At 41.0% G+C, this 17,409-nt stretch overlaps 1 protein-coding gene across 2 annotated transcripts in view; it reads left to right on the top strand.

Annotated features, from left to right (window-relative positions):
• The window catches only part of EZR (ezrin), a 37,395-nt gene that overhangs the window by 13,036 nt on the left and 6,950 nt on the right, over positions 1-17,409 (top strand). The window contains exons 2-7 of one of the 2 annotated variants that reach the window (XM_030023519.2): positions 4,553-4,636; positions 9,501-9,596; positions 10,399-10,673; positions 11,526-11,609; positions 12,240-12,386; positions 15,582-15,678. In XM_030023519.2, the coding sequence (XP_029879379.1) occupies positions 4,553-4,636; positions 9,501-9,596; positions 10,399-10,673; positions 11,526-11,609; positions 12,240-12,386; positions 15,582-15,678 (783 nt within the window). Of the gene's footprint in view, positions 1-4,552; positions 4,637-9,500; positions 9,597-10,398; positions 10,674-11,525; positions 11,610-12,239; positions 12,387-15,581; positions 15,679-17,409 lie in introns of those variants that run through there. The other variant, XM_030023520.1, reaches the window with a different exon arrangement.

The following is a 17,409-nucleotide window of genomic DNA, read 5'->3' as shown; positions in this document are numbered from 1 at the left end:
CTGCTATTTAAGAGACTCTGGTCTTTATCCCTCCTTGGAAAGAGGAAGAAAACATTCCTGAGCATTGTCTGAGGCATTTAGAGCTGCATAATGATAATGATATGCAACATGTTAAGTACTGGTTTGTCTTGTGTATGGGTAAAAGTTGGTATTTACTGCCCTTTATCTTAGGTATTCACTGGAAATAAATTGTATGGTATTTTAAATTACTTGCACAACTTCATGGTGTCACTGAACTATTTTATTATGCAAGTGAACTTAAGGGGTATTAGATTTCATGCATCAGGATGCAAAATATCCATGATGGCTTACTGTATGTGAGTGCTGTGGGTTTTTCTCCTGTTCTGCCTTCCTTTTCCCCTTCAGTGTAGGATGTTTTGTGGTGGAGCTGCAGTACCAGGAGGGGGATGGTTAACTTCAAAGATACCATGCTGCCTGCAACCAGAGACGGATTCTGCACCAACAGGCTGTAGATCAAGAGTCAGACTTCAGAAGAAAACTTACCTGTGCATGCATAGTGTCCAACACACCTGGAAACTGGGCATTTATGCTAGGAAGAGATTGAAGAGGCAATGTCATCTTGGGTTCCCATCTAGGTCTTGGATCTTACACACAGAAGATGTTGCCACTCAGCTGGTTGGCAATGTGTTGCCTCCTTAAGAGACAATGATTTCTGAATGTTTTTCAAATGGCGCTTTAATTTTCCAAGTTAGATACTGTATGGTGCGCGGTCTCTGAAAGGCTGCAGTGTCCCATAGATTCATCTACTGACTTAGCATTAGAAGAGATGTTGTCTTAACAAAAAACCAAAAGCAAGTAAGAACAAGTGCATGACTTGAGGGCATTGCTAAAGGAGGGAAGATCCCATTCTAAGTACTGTAACTTCTAGTACAAGAACTTTCCACAGTGTTATGATTATTTAAACTATATTCTGAAGTTCTCTACAGTTTGATCTTTCATCTTACTTCCACTCTCTTGTCCCAGCTGGAAATGTAGGTAACGTCTTACAGTCCACCCTGAACAATCTGAGGTCATGGAATTCGTGTTCAGTCATCTGGTGTAGTAATTTCTTCTGTTTCTGTTGTCTTTTACGATTCATGGAGCTTTTTTTCCATTTAACGGAAGTGGCATTGCCTTTTCAAAAGCGTGTTTTTTCCCCTCTGGATCAAATTGGTTAAGAATTTTATGCATCCTAAGATGGGGAAGAGGAAAACCTTGTAATGTTATCATACACACAAGCAAACCTTCTAAGGTGCTATTTGTCATTCATTTTAAGTATGTTACTCTTCGACATAAAAATATAATCATGAAGTGTTATGGCATTGGCCTATTGAGAAGGAAGTTAAAACTTACTGTCTAGGGTTTTTAGCATGCTATGTGCATTTAAACACCCTTATTTCATGTATAACAGCCACGTGCTCTTCTCCACTCTCGACTCACCTGTGTTCTGAAACAATTAAGACCTGCTTTCCGTTTGGTTATGCCTTCAATTTTGTCCTGGGGTACTGCCAGGATTTGGTAGGGATCTTACAAATGACCTGCCTTGCCTACACAGGGTAAGCAGGACTTGTGAAAGTTGTCTTAACTGTGTCTTGCTCTTTTTGTTGCTGATAGAACTTAGTCTCAGTTACTCTGTTTTCCTCCCCAACAATATCTTGAATTGGTTAGCACCTTGGGTTTTGATTTGATCGTCTTGGCACCATGGGGAGTTTCATGTGGTCTGAGCTGAATGCCAAACTGATCGCCTCTCAGCCTAACAGACGTCAGGGTTTCTTCAGATGGTCTAAATCAGGGTTTCAAGTGGGTTACGCTCCATTTGCCTGCTTCACTACCAGCTTCTCTGTGGCTAAAAGCTTGTGTGGGGTAGTTGTAGGACATCTGTTTAGAACACTGTTAAAACCATTACGTTCTTCTTGAAATCAAGGCTAAGGTTTGGAGATGAGAAGCAAGAGGACTTAGTATGGCAGGAAGGAGACCCAAAGGATTTTCCCAGGCAGTCATCAACTCATTGAAGTGACAACTGCTTGAGGCCCTGTCTCTTCTTGCTCTGCCTGTCATGTGGCTAGCAGCTTGTCTGAGAGCACAGCAGGGACACCAGGGAATTCCTCTTTAGCCTGCTGGTGTTCAGCCCTTTAAGAACACAGAAATTAACCTTTACCACATCTCCCAAGTGTCCTTGAAAGCTTTTTGGATAACCAAGTAGTCGTGTTCCTACACGCTTATGGCTTTAAATGATTGAAGTGGAAAGCAGATGACTTAAATTTTTGGTCTTAATACTAAAATAATTCTTAAAAGATGTAGCAGGTAGGTTGCTTTAGCACTAAATAGCTCACTATGTAGCTGACCCTTTAGGAAGGGGACTGTATCTGGAAGGGTCTTTAAGGGTTGGAGTAATACAGGGTATTTCCCTAGACTAGGGAGTTTACATTTTTTTACTAGCAAATAACCACTAAGGAGATAGAGTAAAAGACGAATGTACTGGTACCACCTGGAATTCTGTACTCAGCCAACATCCTGCAAGTTTTCTGGTAAGGAGTGGGAAGCACAGCCTTTCAAGTTCTTTAGCTTGTAAAGTGATACTTACTTGATACCCACTGAGGTGTTTTAGCCAGAAGTACAAATAACTTGCACAATACAAACTGCGGATTACAAGCATCTGTTTTCTTGAAGGGGGTAGAAAGGGATTAGAATATGATTAGGGATTTATTGTTGAGAGGGATTAAGCAACAAGAGCTTTTTAAGGTCACATCTTCCAATTGCAGCCTTGCTGTTGCTGAGAATTTGGTATCTGAACTTCCCCTCCCTTCCTACACTGGAAACACTGTTTGGGAAACCTTTGGTTCTTAAGGCACAGGAAGAAAGCCTTAAGCACACTTCCATGCTCCATTATGGATCTCAAATGCTACAGTTGGGAAAAGGAACTCTTAGAAAACCTTTCTTACTTGTTCGTTCTTGTTGCTTTTAGAGGAATTTTTTTTTTTTTTTTTTTTTTTTAAATCCTAACTTAAAGGACACTCCTTTAAAAATACAGCTTGAAAATGACAGGACACCTAAGCAGTCATCTTCTCTGGTTCAGTTCTGGGGTTTCATGACTTGGGAACTGTCTTCAGTCATCTTTCTATAGGACGGTCCTCTGTCATCTGGGAGAGAGCACGAGAAAGAAACAAAATAAAGGCTAAAAGGCACTTGAGGCCTTCATGTCTCACTAAAAAACGAATGCAAAATTTTCTATTATATTTGTCTGAAACTAGCCGAGGCAACTTGTTTTATTCACGGTTCTGTGTTAACTGTAACATTCTTTTACCTGACATTTATCCTAGAGCTTAAATACACATAATTAAGTGGCTGGACACTGCTGCAGTGTCAAGGCTTTGTAGTGAGTGATTCTATTCCTCTTCTGCCCCTTCCTCTTGTTTCTTCAAATGTGTGCCTCTGTGCTGGGCAACAGCTGTAGCAGGCTCTCCTGGTCTGTTAGCTCTGGATTTCAGTAATGTGACATTTATAAAATATGGGGAAGTTGTCATGAAACTTTATCTGCCTGTAGTTTACCTGTTGTCTGGCCTTGCCTTGTGTCCACTTTCTCTTCTCTTTCCTTTAAGATACCAAGCTACAAATCTAACTTGTTAGTAGAACTATACTACGTGATCATCCCAGTTTGGGGTCTTTATATTTGTTTTGGGGTTGCTGGGTTTTTTGAGACATAGTATAATATTGCAAGCAATATAGTCTCCTGTAGTCAGAACAGTTGGAGATAATCCTTTCCTGATTTGCCATTTTGCAGGTCCTTATGCTATTCCCTGCAAGCTTAGTTGCTGCTTTTGCCTCTTGATTAAAAGCTAATAGACTTTTTCTAGTCATTAAACACTCTTGCCTTCTGCATACAATAGTAACCTCTGTCTTGCAGTCTGCTTCTGCCGTTGCAGTAAATCTGGTTATGTTGTTTCTTCACTAACAGCAATAGCTTTGTGAACTCTTGCCCTGTAGTATCATTCAGTACCCATAACTGTTGTTTTTATGTGCTGAGTAGATTTTTATGAGGGAAAGAATGAACATTTATCAGGTTAATGCTGATTGCTTCGTAAGAATAATCTGCAGCCTTTTGCCTTTAAAACCTCAGATTAATTCCAGCTCTAATATAAATGGAAGTTAAATTATAAGTCTTAAATTTAATTTAGTCATTAGGGCCTTTCGTAATCCAAGGGATGGCCTGCAGGCAGCTATGCTGTGCACTCACAGGAGCTCTTATTCCAAGGGGGTTTAGGCCTGGAAATGGTCAACTCTGAAACGCCCTCTCATTTAGCCAGAAGCTCAGTCCAATCTTATGCTGAGTAGGAAAACCTGCAGAGCAATCTGGATAAGACAGCAAAGTCAGTGCCCCAATTAAGTTTGCTTGTGTGATAACACAAATCTAATTGGGGCCTAAGTGTGTATATTATAGAGGTTACAGTAGTGCATTAAAGCGTGGAGACTGTATTGTACACGAAGTTCTGTGTTAACACTGAGAAACAGCTTTCAATACATCTTACACAATGCTTTTTGTTTTTCTCCTTAGATCAATGTTCGAGTTGTTACTATGGATGCAGAGCTGGAGTTTGCCATCCAGCCAAACACTACAGGCAAACAGCTGTTTGACCAGGTCAGTGAAGGGTTGGTATGGGCTCTTGTTGTTTAAGCTTGGAGTACATTTCAGACTATAGTGTTATCTTAAGACTGGATTCCAAACCTGCCTTTCTTTCTTCTCTCCGCCTCCTAATCTGGTCTGAACTGAGATCTATAAATTCCATCACAGTAAAAGAAAAAAGCAAAAATCCCTGCAGGTATGTTATGTTCCAGTGAAACCTGTCTTCCTAGCAGTGTTGGGTGATGAAGTGTCATAAGGGATCTAAAATGTCTAGACAGCATAGGTAGTGTGTAAAAATGCACCTCTTGCTTTGAAATAGAGTTTAGCTCTTATTTATTTCTTAAATTCTAAAATTGAAATGTTGTCACTGTGCATAAAACTCTTCAGAATCAGGTCTTCAGGTGGCTGACGAAGGCATAGGCATAGCTGCATTCATTCAGAAGCTGGGTTGGAGGTAGCCACTTGCCACAAGTGTTCAAGTTTGCCAAACTACTGGAAAAACAGAAGAGTTTGTGATCTCCATGCAGCAACTATAGCAGCATGCCTTGTAAGAAGCCCCTGTGCAGCAGGGTGGAGCAGGGACTTGTCTAGCCTTCTTCTGGGGGTTCCCAGGGAAGTGAAGGGCATCAGTAGTCAAGATTCTCCTCCCTTACTGTTATTCTTCCTGCTACTGCATTAAAAATATACACGTCTGTTTGGAGATGGACCTACAAAGGTCAGATAAAGACAACTAAAATAAACAAAGAGCACTTTGTAAAACTTCATTGTTCTTTTCTTAAGTAGCTTGCTCTTATAAAAATCAAGCAAGGCCTAGATTTCAGCAGAAAAATGTAACTTGCTGTTCTGGAATTTTTAAAAAAAAAAAGTTTGCTTCTAGCTAGTCCTGCTGGAACCCTGAAAACTAAGAATTGATCTATGTAGACTTCAGTTACACATACTAAGCCGTTTATGAAGTGTTACAGCAATTCCTCTGCACTTTTCACCTTGTCCCCTCCTAGCCTTGATGGCAAAGGGTGGTTGAGGTTTAATTCAAGGAGGCAGAACTGGCTGAACAATGTCCATTCCTTCTAAGTTTTTTTGGTACAATTTCTCATTTCAGTGAGTTAGCTAGAACTTGCTAGGCCTTATGGCAACTGTGCAGTGAGAAGTACTTTTCCAAAACAACAAAAAAACCCCCCAAAAACCCCAAACACCACAAAAAGACAAAACATTTAGTGGGTTCTTGGAGGGAGTGAAAGGAGGAAACCAAATTATAATCACTGCAGAACTTCACAGGACCAAATAGAGTACTACAAATTGTGTTTAGCATTAAATCTAACTTTAATTCCTTTTGATTATTACTAATGTGGAATAAACATCAAGTATTCATTGACTGGAAATTTGGTGAATTGCATATGAAACCTGAATTTTTATGGAACCAGCATCTGGTGTTTGACCTTCCATTCACTGCTGATCACCCTTGCATTGGGGTACCTTCCTCCCTCAGCCCTTTCCATGTTAACCCAAACCAGAGAACTCTGGCTTCATCTTTGAGGGTACAAAAATCCAAATGACTAAAAGCCAGGTTTTTAAAAGCAATGCCTTAGATCAGACAGTGTAAGTATGTCCTGTGTTCCTTAGGACAAGGTTTCAATAAGGACTTTTTTTTCCCCATTTATTCACTAATGTTTACATCTGTTAAGAGCCAGAGTCATCTCTCTGGCAGAAGAGAAGCTACTTTCTTGACCACCAGCACAAAAGCACAAAATCCTGAGAACATGGAAGAAGGCAGGATGCTTCAGATCCAAGATACTTCTAGTTTGCTGTCTAGGTAGTTCTGGATTTCTGAAGACTGCTTGCACTTGCAGCACTTACTGCACTACTGGGATAGACTATCACCTCGTGAAGATTTGCTCCTTGCATTCTGTGGCTCAGGTTTAAAACCTGTGATTGGAAATTCTTACCCATAGTCCATACCTTGTTAGGGTGCACTTCTACATATCAAGAGAAGTGTGGCTTCTACCAAGGTAGAAGTGTGCAGCACAAAAGTGGGGAAGGTGAAGACCGTATGTTTAGCTGCAACTGTTCTGACATCTTTTCACTTCTGCTGTGCAAGCCTTTTACTAGACACTTATCTCAGATGGAGTTTACACTCAGATAAAGCCTGTCGAGGCAACAGGTTTTCACAGGTATGGGGAGTGGCTCAACTTGAACTGCAGAACTGTGGGCGGAAAAGGGCGTTGAAGAAGCAGGCTATTTTTAAAAACCACAAAATGATTTCTTGGCCTGGCTGTCAGCTCGCAAAACTACTCTGGCAGTGCCCTTGCGCTTTAGGCTTTTCTAGCATAAGTGTATCCTGCACATAAGGTGGATTATAGCTCCCTTTTATAGAAAGGGGAAAATAGTGGAAACCTGTGAATATTGAATTCAGCTCTGCTCAAGTGAGACCTGTGCAGAGTTTGCTCCACAATGGTCTGAGGTGTCCCGAGAACCAATGCAGTGGGCTCTGCAGCTGGCTGGAGTACTTCCCAGGCAGTTGTGTGCCATCCTGGCCACAAGGAAATGGAGGATTTCAAATTCAAATGGAGGAGAGTGTGCCACTGGCAGTTTCTGGGAGTCAGTGCGTTTCTGGGTGGAATGGGCAGACTTAAGATTTGCTGCTTCATGCATTTGAGGAGGGCATGGAGCTGTCTCCCATTTTGAATGTAATGCCTTGGTTCTTAGTTCTTCCTTGTTTTGCTATGGAGGAAGTTTATAAACAATTTCCCAGCATACAGTCTAAAACATTCATGTCTTTGTTCTTTGTATTGGAACTCAAATGGTCAAATTGTGAAGTTTAGCTTAATACTTTCTCCTTCCTTGCCTTTAGGTTTTGGGAAGAACTTGAGGGGTCATAACTTCTGCAGTATTTCTAACTTGATTTATAGAAAATGTGTACTTTTTCTGTTGTAAGAGTCATTCAGAGATAATGACCGGATAACTGCTTGATTTATGCAACTCTCTTATTTTAACAAAGTTGCAACACACTTTTGTGCAACAGGAAGTACCATGCTCAAGATACCCCTGCTTTTCTGTAGATTGAGTAAAGCCCAGTTCTGACCCTTCTAAAAATACATCTATCTAGCTGTAAGAAAATTTGTCTGCTCTGTGGTGAAACAAGCCACTTTGGGGGTGGAGGGAAAAGGAATTTTAGTCAAGTAAAGGCTGAAGCATTTTCAGACCCCAGATCTTTTAAAAAAAGTTGTGGGGTTTGGGGATTTTTGTTTGTTGGGTTGGTTTTTTTTAACATAAACTCTAGTTAGTTATAAGTAGTTCCTTATGGCCCTGCTGAAGTAGTATATATAAACCATAGTCTGAATACAGCCCACAGTGCCTAGCTATGAAGCATCTCATTTCCTCAACTAGTAGGCACTGACCTCTTTATCCTTAAAAATTATATTTGCTTTGTGCCATTTTTCATACTACTAAGCAATTTGCTTGGTCTGCTTATATCATTAAACTTTATAGATTTACCTGTTATTCAACAGTGTCACACAAACAGTAATTCTCAGAGTGCTAATCAGAATGGTGCATTTTTCCTTACAACCCCAGGAAGCTCTGGCTTCCAGGTACAGACTCCTGGCTTCTAGCTCATGGGTAAGAAAATTTAAGGGAAACTACAGCAAAAACTAATTAAGTATCCTAAAATCATTGTCTCTCTCAAGTCTGCTCTCCAGCCAGAGTATCTTCAGCAATACTATAAATGGGGAGGGTGAAACAGATCCTTGGTTGAGATCTTAGACTTCTTGTAACACATGTAACTACACCCTCTCAGGTCTTGTCACACTGTCCTGACTTGCAAAGTGGTTTTAAAAAGCTCTTGCCTTCCAACTCAGTTCGGCTCCCTGTGGTGATGCCTACATCACTTTTTGAGGGTCTACTCTGCAAATACATATCTGGATTACTTCATTGATGTTATGTAGTGAATCTTTCCAGATCTCGTCTCTGTCTAGAGCACAGCTTTACAGGTAGATGAGCTGGCAGCAAACTACTGGGCTCTAAGAACTAGCGGTCAAGAGTAGGAGGAGGTCAGGAAGTTGTTAGGCTATCTCGTCCACTGAGGAAAAGGAACATGTCCAAACAGGTCTATTTTTACTAGTAAGTGTGCCATCCCGTCAATGGATGGTGTTTCTGGATCTTTCGTCTGGTTAGTATTTACAATATCGGAAATGAAATTTATCCTAATGTTGGGCCATCAATATATTTTGTCCTTCAAAACCAGCCTTTCTGTGAGTTTAAAAAAAGAATGCCCTTGACTGAGAATACATGCAGCTTGTTTTAATTCTCAAAACCGCACAGGGAGCTTACTGCAGCAGCTGTGTGAAGCATCCCTCAGTTGCTTCCTCTAGCCAAATAATCTTTGGTGACTGGCAGACAAGATCACTTGAGCCATTAGTACTGCTAACTAGTTGTAGTTAGTACTAACACCATTACAGACCATCTCACCATAAGCTTCGGAAAAGCTACAAGCTACAAGAAGTAACTCGTCTGCTTCACCAAGTACAGTTTTAAGAGGGGCCAGTAGATAGAAGCAAGCAGAAGCCCCACCTGCTGCCAGTGTACCAGTCTAGCAGTTGATGGCCTGTCAGTTACCCTGTTTGTCTCTCCCGGTTTCCCCAGAATCATCTTGTCCTAGGAACTGGGTGGGACTGGGTGAGACAAGTAGCTTAGCCTGTGCCATTGCTGTCATCTACTATGGCAGCTGTATATCTTTGTCTACAGGATGAAATTAAGAGATGCCAGATGAGTAGGTATAGGCTGTTGCCTGCACCTGCAGGTGATCCGGGACTTGCGAGTCACCTGGACCTCAAGTGAACTGTTACCTACAATAACTTTTTTTTTTTTGACCTTTCTGTTGCAGGTGGTTAAAACCATAGGTTTGCGAGAAGTGTGGTACTTTGGTCTTCAGTATGTGGACAACAAAGGATTCCAGACTTGGCTGAAGCTTGATAAAAAGGTAACAGACTTTGGGCTAATTGCTGAACAAAGGTTAAAGCTTACGTGATTCCTGATGTGTTATTGGCTGCAACTTTATAAACCTTGTACCTGTTGTTGATTGTTCCCTAATTCTCATAACTCCAGGATTATTTTTAGAGGAAACTTTGTAACCTCTATGGGAATGGTTTGGGTGAGGCATGGCATGGTGGAAGTTTGCCCTTTCTGTGTGAATTGTAGAAAGCTTTCTAGCATTGGTCAGATATACAGCAGCAACTTGATATTGTACTTTGGTGGGTAGAAGCAGCTCTTCTTGCTGTGACTGGAGGAACATCTTGGCTAGTGATGGTTTTAGTCTCTGCTTGTGCAGGATCAGTTGTTGCACTAATCAGAAAGATAGGTCACTTCAAGGCTGGGCAGTTGTAACAGTGATGCCTCTATGTGCTCTTGTTTGTGGACTTGCAGTTCTTATGAAGGTATGAACTGTTTTTCTTGATGGGGCAATCAGACTTACCTTTTTAATGTCAGGGGGCTGTTCTCTGTCAAACACATACAATACTGGATGGGTTTGCCATCTGATACAGCATGGTAAATCATTCTCCAGTGACCATGGCTTTGCAAACAAGATTTACTAGCTTAGTTGGAAAACATAATGTGTCTCCCCTGTGTTCTCATACCAGTAAGCAGCCAGAATTAAGGAATTCTAGTAATGAGTTGCCAGTCACCTCTTAAGGCAAATCCCTCAAATCTTTTTCTTCTGTGTGAAAGCAGTTTATTCTATTGTTTGCAACCTTGCTCAGTTGTGGTGTTACCTATGTCCTCAGGTTTCTGCTCAAGAAATCAGAAAGGAGAATCCCCTCCAGTTCAAATTCCGTGCCAAGTTCTTCCCAGAAGATGTGTCTGAAGAGCTGATCCAGGACATCACACAGAAGCTCTTCTTCCTGCAGGTGAAGGAAGGGATCCTCAGCGATGAGATCTACTGTCCTCCTGAAACAGCAGTACTTCTTGGCTCCTATGCTGTGCAGGCCAAATTTGGAGATTACAACAAAGATGTGCACAAGCCTGGATACCTCAATTCAGAACGTCTGATCCCCCAAAGGTGAAGGAGTTGGTTGATGCAGTGTCCGCATTTTTTTTGGTGTTCTTTTGTTGTAGGTTTTTTTTTTTTTAAAGTCAAGAATTTGCATTGTAGTTAAATACAAAGAGTTTCACTGAAAGCATGATTATTTTTTTTTTAATTGAACTGTATGCATTCAGATTTTTTCCTTCTTTTAGTTCTATCTGTCATATTAGTGTATGTTTTTGTGCTCTCTCCTTGGGTTACTTAGGGAGAGGAAGTATACTTTGAATTCAGCTTTTCTTTCTTAAACATTGCTGCCATGCTGGTAACTGGCAGTATGAATGTCTTCTCTTTAAGAAGAAAAGAGCAGCATTCAGTCAAGAATGTGTCATCCTTGGAGAAGGTTGGGTTGTGTGTCCTTAATCCTAATGTACAGTCCTAAAAATCCTGTATCTGGAAAGCATGTCTTGAGGCTACATAGGCCATCCCCACACAGGATAAGTGTATGTTATCAGACAAATGCTTCTGTTTACACTTCCTGAAGTCCTGATGATGCTCTGCAGCAGTGTCTAATTCCAGGAATGACACCAACTTTTGCTTTGCTTTAACCCTCTGATGTCTACAGCGTGTATGTGATTCTTTTGCAGTGCTCTGCTTTCGCCTCTCATGTCCCTGATCGGTGACCAGAAAGGCTTTGCGGAGGGTTTTTGGTCATTCTGAATTGCTCTGCTTCACAGAGTACATCTTTGGGCTGGGTAGGATCTTCCTCTTGGTTTCAGTAAGGCTTCATGGGTGGGACTAATTTTTCAGTAAGGCTATAGCAAAGATCAGCATCAGTGGATACTGTAGAACATAAAGTCTAATCTTGCTAATACCTCTTTCCTTGTGTAGGGTGATGGACCAGCATAAACTCTCCAGAGAGCAATGGGAAGAACGGATCCAGGTGTGGCATGCTGAACACAGTGGCATGCTCAAGTAAGTGTTTGGTATTGGTCCTTAGGCTGGACACTTTGTTGCTGGTTGATGACCTTACCCTTGCAGTTCTACAACATGCTTTTGAAATAGACTCCAAGAGTCACCTGTGTGGGGGAACTCTTGGTGTATATTTTCTAGTCCAGCATTGAATCACATGGTAAAACTCAGTAGGATATTTGCACTGGTGCTGAGAATAATGTCTTCTTCCTGAAGATACTGGACCTAGGTCCAGCCATCAGTGATGGCTTTGAGTGGAAAAAAAGTAAAGGTGTATGTCTAACCTTATGTTCATTGAAGCATTTGCATTGGCAGATGCGGAAAGTTCAGATACTATACCTTTCCTACTGACTACCTTGAGACAAGGATGAATGCTGAGAGAGATGAATGTTGCTAATTTTCCATCTGGAAATACTAGGGCTTGGTAAATGGGAGTACTCTGTGTGTGTGTGCTCATAGGTGTAATACTGTAACTTCCAAAGTGAATCCCAGATGGTGAATGTTCAGTTTTAACTCCTCTGTTTGATGTGTAAGTTTAGGAAAAGTTACCTGTTTCTTCTGAGGGCTTTGTGCTTTCTGAGATAGTCAGATAAATGAGAAGCTAACATCTGCTCTCCTTTCTGTCTCAACCAGAGAGAACGCTATGCTGGAATACCTGAAGATTGCTCAAGACCTGGAGATGTATGGAATCAACTACTTTGAAATCAAGAATAAGAAAGGAACTGACCTTTGGCTGGGGGTTGATGCCTTGGGGCTCAACATCTATGAAAAGGATGATAAGTAAGGCTTTTGTTTTCACCTCTGGTACCCCAGAGCGAGGGCTGGTGTGGGAGCCAAGGGACATTTCTCATTTACAGGATCAGGGCAAAGTTTAGAACTCGATCGTGTTCCAATTTTGGATCAGTAGCTGAAGCTGTGCTAGGAAATGAGCTTTCACATCATTTATGCTTTCGTGACTTTCCTGACCTTTGTAGCCTGACCTGCTAATGCTACCTACCATATAAAAAGAGATGTCAGTAGTGCAATGCTATCTGGTAAATTGTGCACAGTTGTAGAGCTGAACCCTGAACTAAGGAGTCTACCAAGCTTTTCCTTGAGTCAGGTTGCCAGGTATGCCAGCAGTGGATACAATATGAGAACCTAGATAGGCTAACCTATCTGCAGGGTGTTTGGACATCTAAGGCCATTCCTATACTGAAGTTAATGATAACTGTGTGTACAACTGCCTGGTTTTGAAAAAGACAGATTATGGGGTGGACACAAACCCAAAGCTGGATAACACGTAGAACCCAGGGAGGAGTTAACCTGTATAGTTACCGTGAATGAGGAATTAAATGAGGTCTTGCTGAGGTACACATAGTTGTAATCAGCCCTTCTGGTAAAGGCAGAGCCATTATTAATTGGATAGTAGGTGGGAAATGATAGACTATATCTATAAATAAACATAAAAGGAAGGCGAGAACAGCTGTGTCTTAAGCCTGCTAGTCTCTTTTAATACTCCACAACTGAAGGATTGAAGGGGAGTTAAAATAGACATTTTCTAGATGAAGGGATGCGGTCTAGACTGCTTCTTTCTTTCTTTTTTTTTTTTTTTTTTTTCTCCCTATGTTCCAAGTCTTGGTTTCATGTCACTAACCTATAACAGACTATCATTGCAATACGGAAGGGATTTCACCTGTTCTACATCTTTGCCTCCAAAAAGCTTTGACTGCAACCCAAATATTAATTGGAAGTCTCTGGAGCCTCTGTTAAGATGGCAAAGAGAAATGCAGTCTTTTCTGCAATGCTAATATGTGCTGTCACCCAGAAAACAAGGAGTGTCACTTGAAAGAAAAGTAGTTTCGCTTATGTAATACTTCAGTCTTGAATGACTAGTCTTGCTATGTAACCATGGTCACACAAACAGGTTTTTCGAGCTGCAGAAGCAGACAGGATATAGCCATTGACTGTAAAGAGCTATCAAGAACATTTGCAAAACAAATACAGTGCTGGAATAAACTGCTTGTTTCTGCTCTAACTCTTGCTACTATGTAATTAAGTCTTTTGAGCAGATATGGGGACTAGAAAAATAGCCATGTGAACCTTGCCCCTCTGGTTTGTACGTGCAAAATTTGGGGACTGGGGCAAAGGTGAAAAATCAAAGATTTCATTGTTGAAGCTCAACCTGAGGAAAATGAGACCGTGCTATAGGTGTGCGGGCCTCTATACTGCAGTGTATGTCAGTGTCCCACTTCTAGTGTATGTCTAGGTATTTTCAAGCTTTTTTTTTTTTTTTCTGAATTAAAGAGGGGAATCTGCAACAGAACTTTATTAATAAAGGGAATTATTTTAGTTGTCTGTCATACTGTATTGTCTAGGGTTGAAACACTTAAGCTAATATGATGGAGGCTGGAATAATTAGTTAATCTTAGTCTAATCAAATTGTTTTCTTTACAGTTCTCACTTAATCTTAGACACACACACTTGCATAATCTTGCAGTTGAGTTAAAGGTTAGGGAATGGTAAGTTCTGAAGAGGATGTATTTTTTTTTCTTGATGTCTGATTTTAAACAAAGCAAGTTTTTATTATGCTTGGGCCCAGTGAAATTGTGCTATGTAGTAGCTTTCCATCTCTGTGACAATGAGTCAAATTCCTCCAAAACGGCCAGCTTTTTTCCTTAACCAATGAGCTCCATAGAAAGGCTCTTACAGAGTTCGAGTGGTTCACCATGATGATAGATGTTTCTCTAAGTGCTAAACATTAAATACTTGCGTCTTGAAACCATTTGCTAGAAATAATTGTTAGCACTTCAGTGTGTGTCAGAGACACATGTATTGGAGGGGTTAGATAGTAACAAGAAGATTGCTTGTTGGTATTATCATTTATGTAAGACAATTCTTAATTGTTAACTGCTATGTCTAGAGAATATACCCTCCCTTCATAAGAGAAGAATAAAAGAATAATAACATGATATTAAACATAAAAATTGAAATATTTGGTTGGGGGGAATTAAAGGAATTAGTTACAGTCAAATACGCAAGTCCTTGTAATATTAGAATTTGCTGCAGAGCTGGGCAGGTATGTAAGGGTGAAGTACTGGAATGGCTCGGAAACATTTGATCTCATGAATAACATGATGCTTTTTGTATGCAAGAGTCTGGAGAAATTAAAGCAGAGGAAAATCTCAAATGATTAGTGAAGCTTAAAGAAGTAATTTTAAACAACCAACAGACCTGAACTCCTAAGCAGTGAGGAAGAGCTGGGAGTCTGAATCTTGCCCTTTGCTTCCTGGGGATGCTTTCCAAAAGGAGAGAGCCACGTGGTGCAGCCTGTTGCACAACCAACGTGTAAAGTTCTGCTTGGTGACTAGTGGGTGGGCTGAAAGAGCAGTTTGCATGGAAGGAAAGAACAGGGCTCTTTGTTACTAGCCTTGTCTGTAATCTAGGAGAGAAAACAGAAGACTTTTGCTTCTACCAGTTGTGTTTGTGCCTGCCCAGCACTTTAGAAGTAAAGGCAGAGTGGAGGTAACTGCGCTAGCTGTAACACAGCAGGGTAGACTCCTCTGTGGGTGCTAGAAGGTGTGAGGAGCAGCTGAGTTACTTTGGCTTATGCTTCCCATGACGTACGAGAAGCCTCCAGGAAGCACAGCACATACACCTAGAGTCTGCACGCTGCGGATTTTAGGCCCTGATTTCAAAGAAATGAACTTAAAGCAGGTGTTCGGTAAAGCTGAGTGTGTGGCTTCAGTAGAGACCATTCCTACTGCATGGCCAAAGGTCAATAGGGCAGCTGACCATAATGAGAAGAGACTCTGGAAGGGAGGTGACTGGGCTTCTTTTCCTACTCCCTGTGGGTTTTTGGTTCAACTACTGTCTTCTTTCTGTTGGGAGAGCTGTGTGAAGTGTCGCATCCCACTGAGTCTGTGTGTTAGAAGCAGTGTGGGGAAAAAAAACATTCATTGTAGCATCTCTTAAAACCAATTCTCTGCTTTCCAGACTGACTCCAAAGATTGGGTTCCCCTGGAGCGAAATCAGAAACATCTCTTTCAATGACAAGAAGTTTGTTATAAAGCCTATTGACAAGAAGGCACCAGTAAGTATATCTAGAATGGATTCCTGGATACTGCATATGAACAACTAATACTGTTTTATCTCAAAATAAAGTAGTCTTTGGAGAGGAGAAAGCTGCAGATATGCTAGGTGCAAAATGAGCCTTTGTATTTACGGTGTATTTAGAGCTGTCTGTTTTTTTGTGCAGCATAAAGGGCTTATGGTGGTATCTAACATGGAGAAAGACAAGGATTTTACAACTGTGGAGTCCTTTTTTTCTAGCAAACTAGGTAGCCTTATGCTTAAATCTGAGTTTCTTTGCTAGTTCTGTGTGTTTTCTGTGTAGCCAGATTATACTGAGTCTAGTCCTCTCTCCATTTCTTTCAGTGCATGGAAGCTGGTGGGTAACTTTTTTTTTTGTTGTTCCTTTAAAAAAAAAAAAAAACACCCACAAAAATAATTCAAATGCTACTGCAAAACCACATGGATACATATGGCTTTCCATCTTAATGCTCACTGCTCACTTCCACACTACTGAAAGAGTAAAAGCCAGTTAGGGACCATGGTGTTCATTAACCTTCTTGAATGCTAGGGTAAATGGCAGGGATATGATTTCTTTGCAGCACTGAACCATAGAATGGTTTGGGTTGGAAGGGACCTTAAAGATCATCTAGTTCCAGCCCCGCTGCCATGGGCAGGGACACCTTCCATTAAACCAGGTTGCTCAAAGCCCCATCCAACCTGGCCTGGTAGCTGAAATGTAGCTACCTGTGCATGTTGCTTTTCAATACTTACAAACATGTTTTCAGTTATTTTAGTGAAGAATTAGCAACTTACTTTGACCTGTTGAGAACATAAAGTGGAATAACTGGTACAGGTGGACCTCATTTTTTCAGTCTTGTGAAACTATTGGAATAGTTGAGAAAGGCCTCCTCTTACTCTATTCCCCCACCGCAGTACTTGGCCTTGGTGAGTAAGTACAGACCTGAGAAATAATAAGCAGTTTGGCTTTGGCAAAGGGTGATGGCTTATAAATCTCTTTAAGAGAAAAAGATCCTCCCAGTAATTTAAAGGATACTAACGCACAGCATGCTGCAGGGCTTTCCTCCAGATAACAACCTGGGTTTTGGGGGGAGAGGAGCTTCTTTCTGTGGTGCTGTTAGTGAAAGCCAACAAAACTCTGCAGAGATAGAAAGCTGTTCTGTCAGGCATGCTTTTCTCAATAGAAGAGCCTCTTGGACATGTTGTACACATTACTAAGTATTCATCTCCTCTTTACGGATCATGGCTTTCCATCCACTCCCCAACAGTAAATCTGACTGAGTTTGAAGTGGGAGACTTGCAAGAGGCTGATAACTGAGGTTTTCAATGTTAACACCCTTCTGTATGTTTCCTCTCTCTGTGTCAAATGTCCTTTTCCCTCTGGGTGGTGTTATTTTGAAAGCTATGCCTGAAAGAAGAATTTATCTGGACGTAATTCTGAGCATTCAGGAAGTTGTCTGGGTCTTTTCATATGCTTGTGTCTCCTTTTTAAAAGGCAACTATTATAACTACAGCAAAATACTCAGTCCACCCAAGATGTGGGTTGGAAGCTCCCCTTTAATTTGGAGGATTCTACATGTCAGTGTTTAAATGGACACTAATGTAATGGGTAGAGTCCTGTGGTACCTTGCCCAGAATAAGCTTTTTAATTTTTAGGCCTGTCTGCCTACATACTCCAACATCTTCAGCACATTATCTTTAAAATATCGAGCTGTGATGCTCCCAGTTGTGC

The sequence above is a fragment of the Aquila chrysaetos genome, chromosome 8 (genome assembly GCF_900496995.4).
Source record: "Aquila chrysaetos chrysaetos chromosome 8, bAquChr1.4, whole genome shotgun sequence".
NCBI classification, from domain to species: domain Eukaryota; kingdom Metazoa; phylum Chordata; class Aves; order Accipitriformes; family Accipitridae; genus Aquila; species Aquila chrysaetos.
Note: the sequence above shows the minus strand (reverse complement) of the source record. Positions and strands in the feature narration are given on the sequence as shown.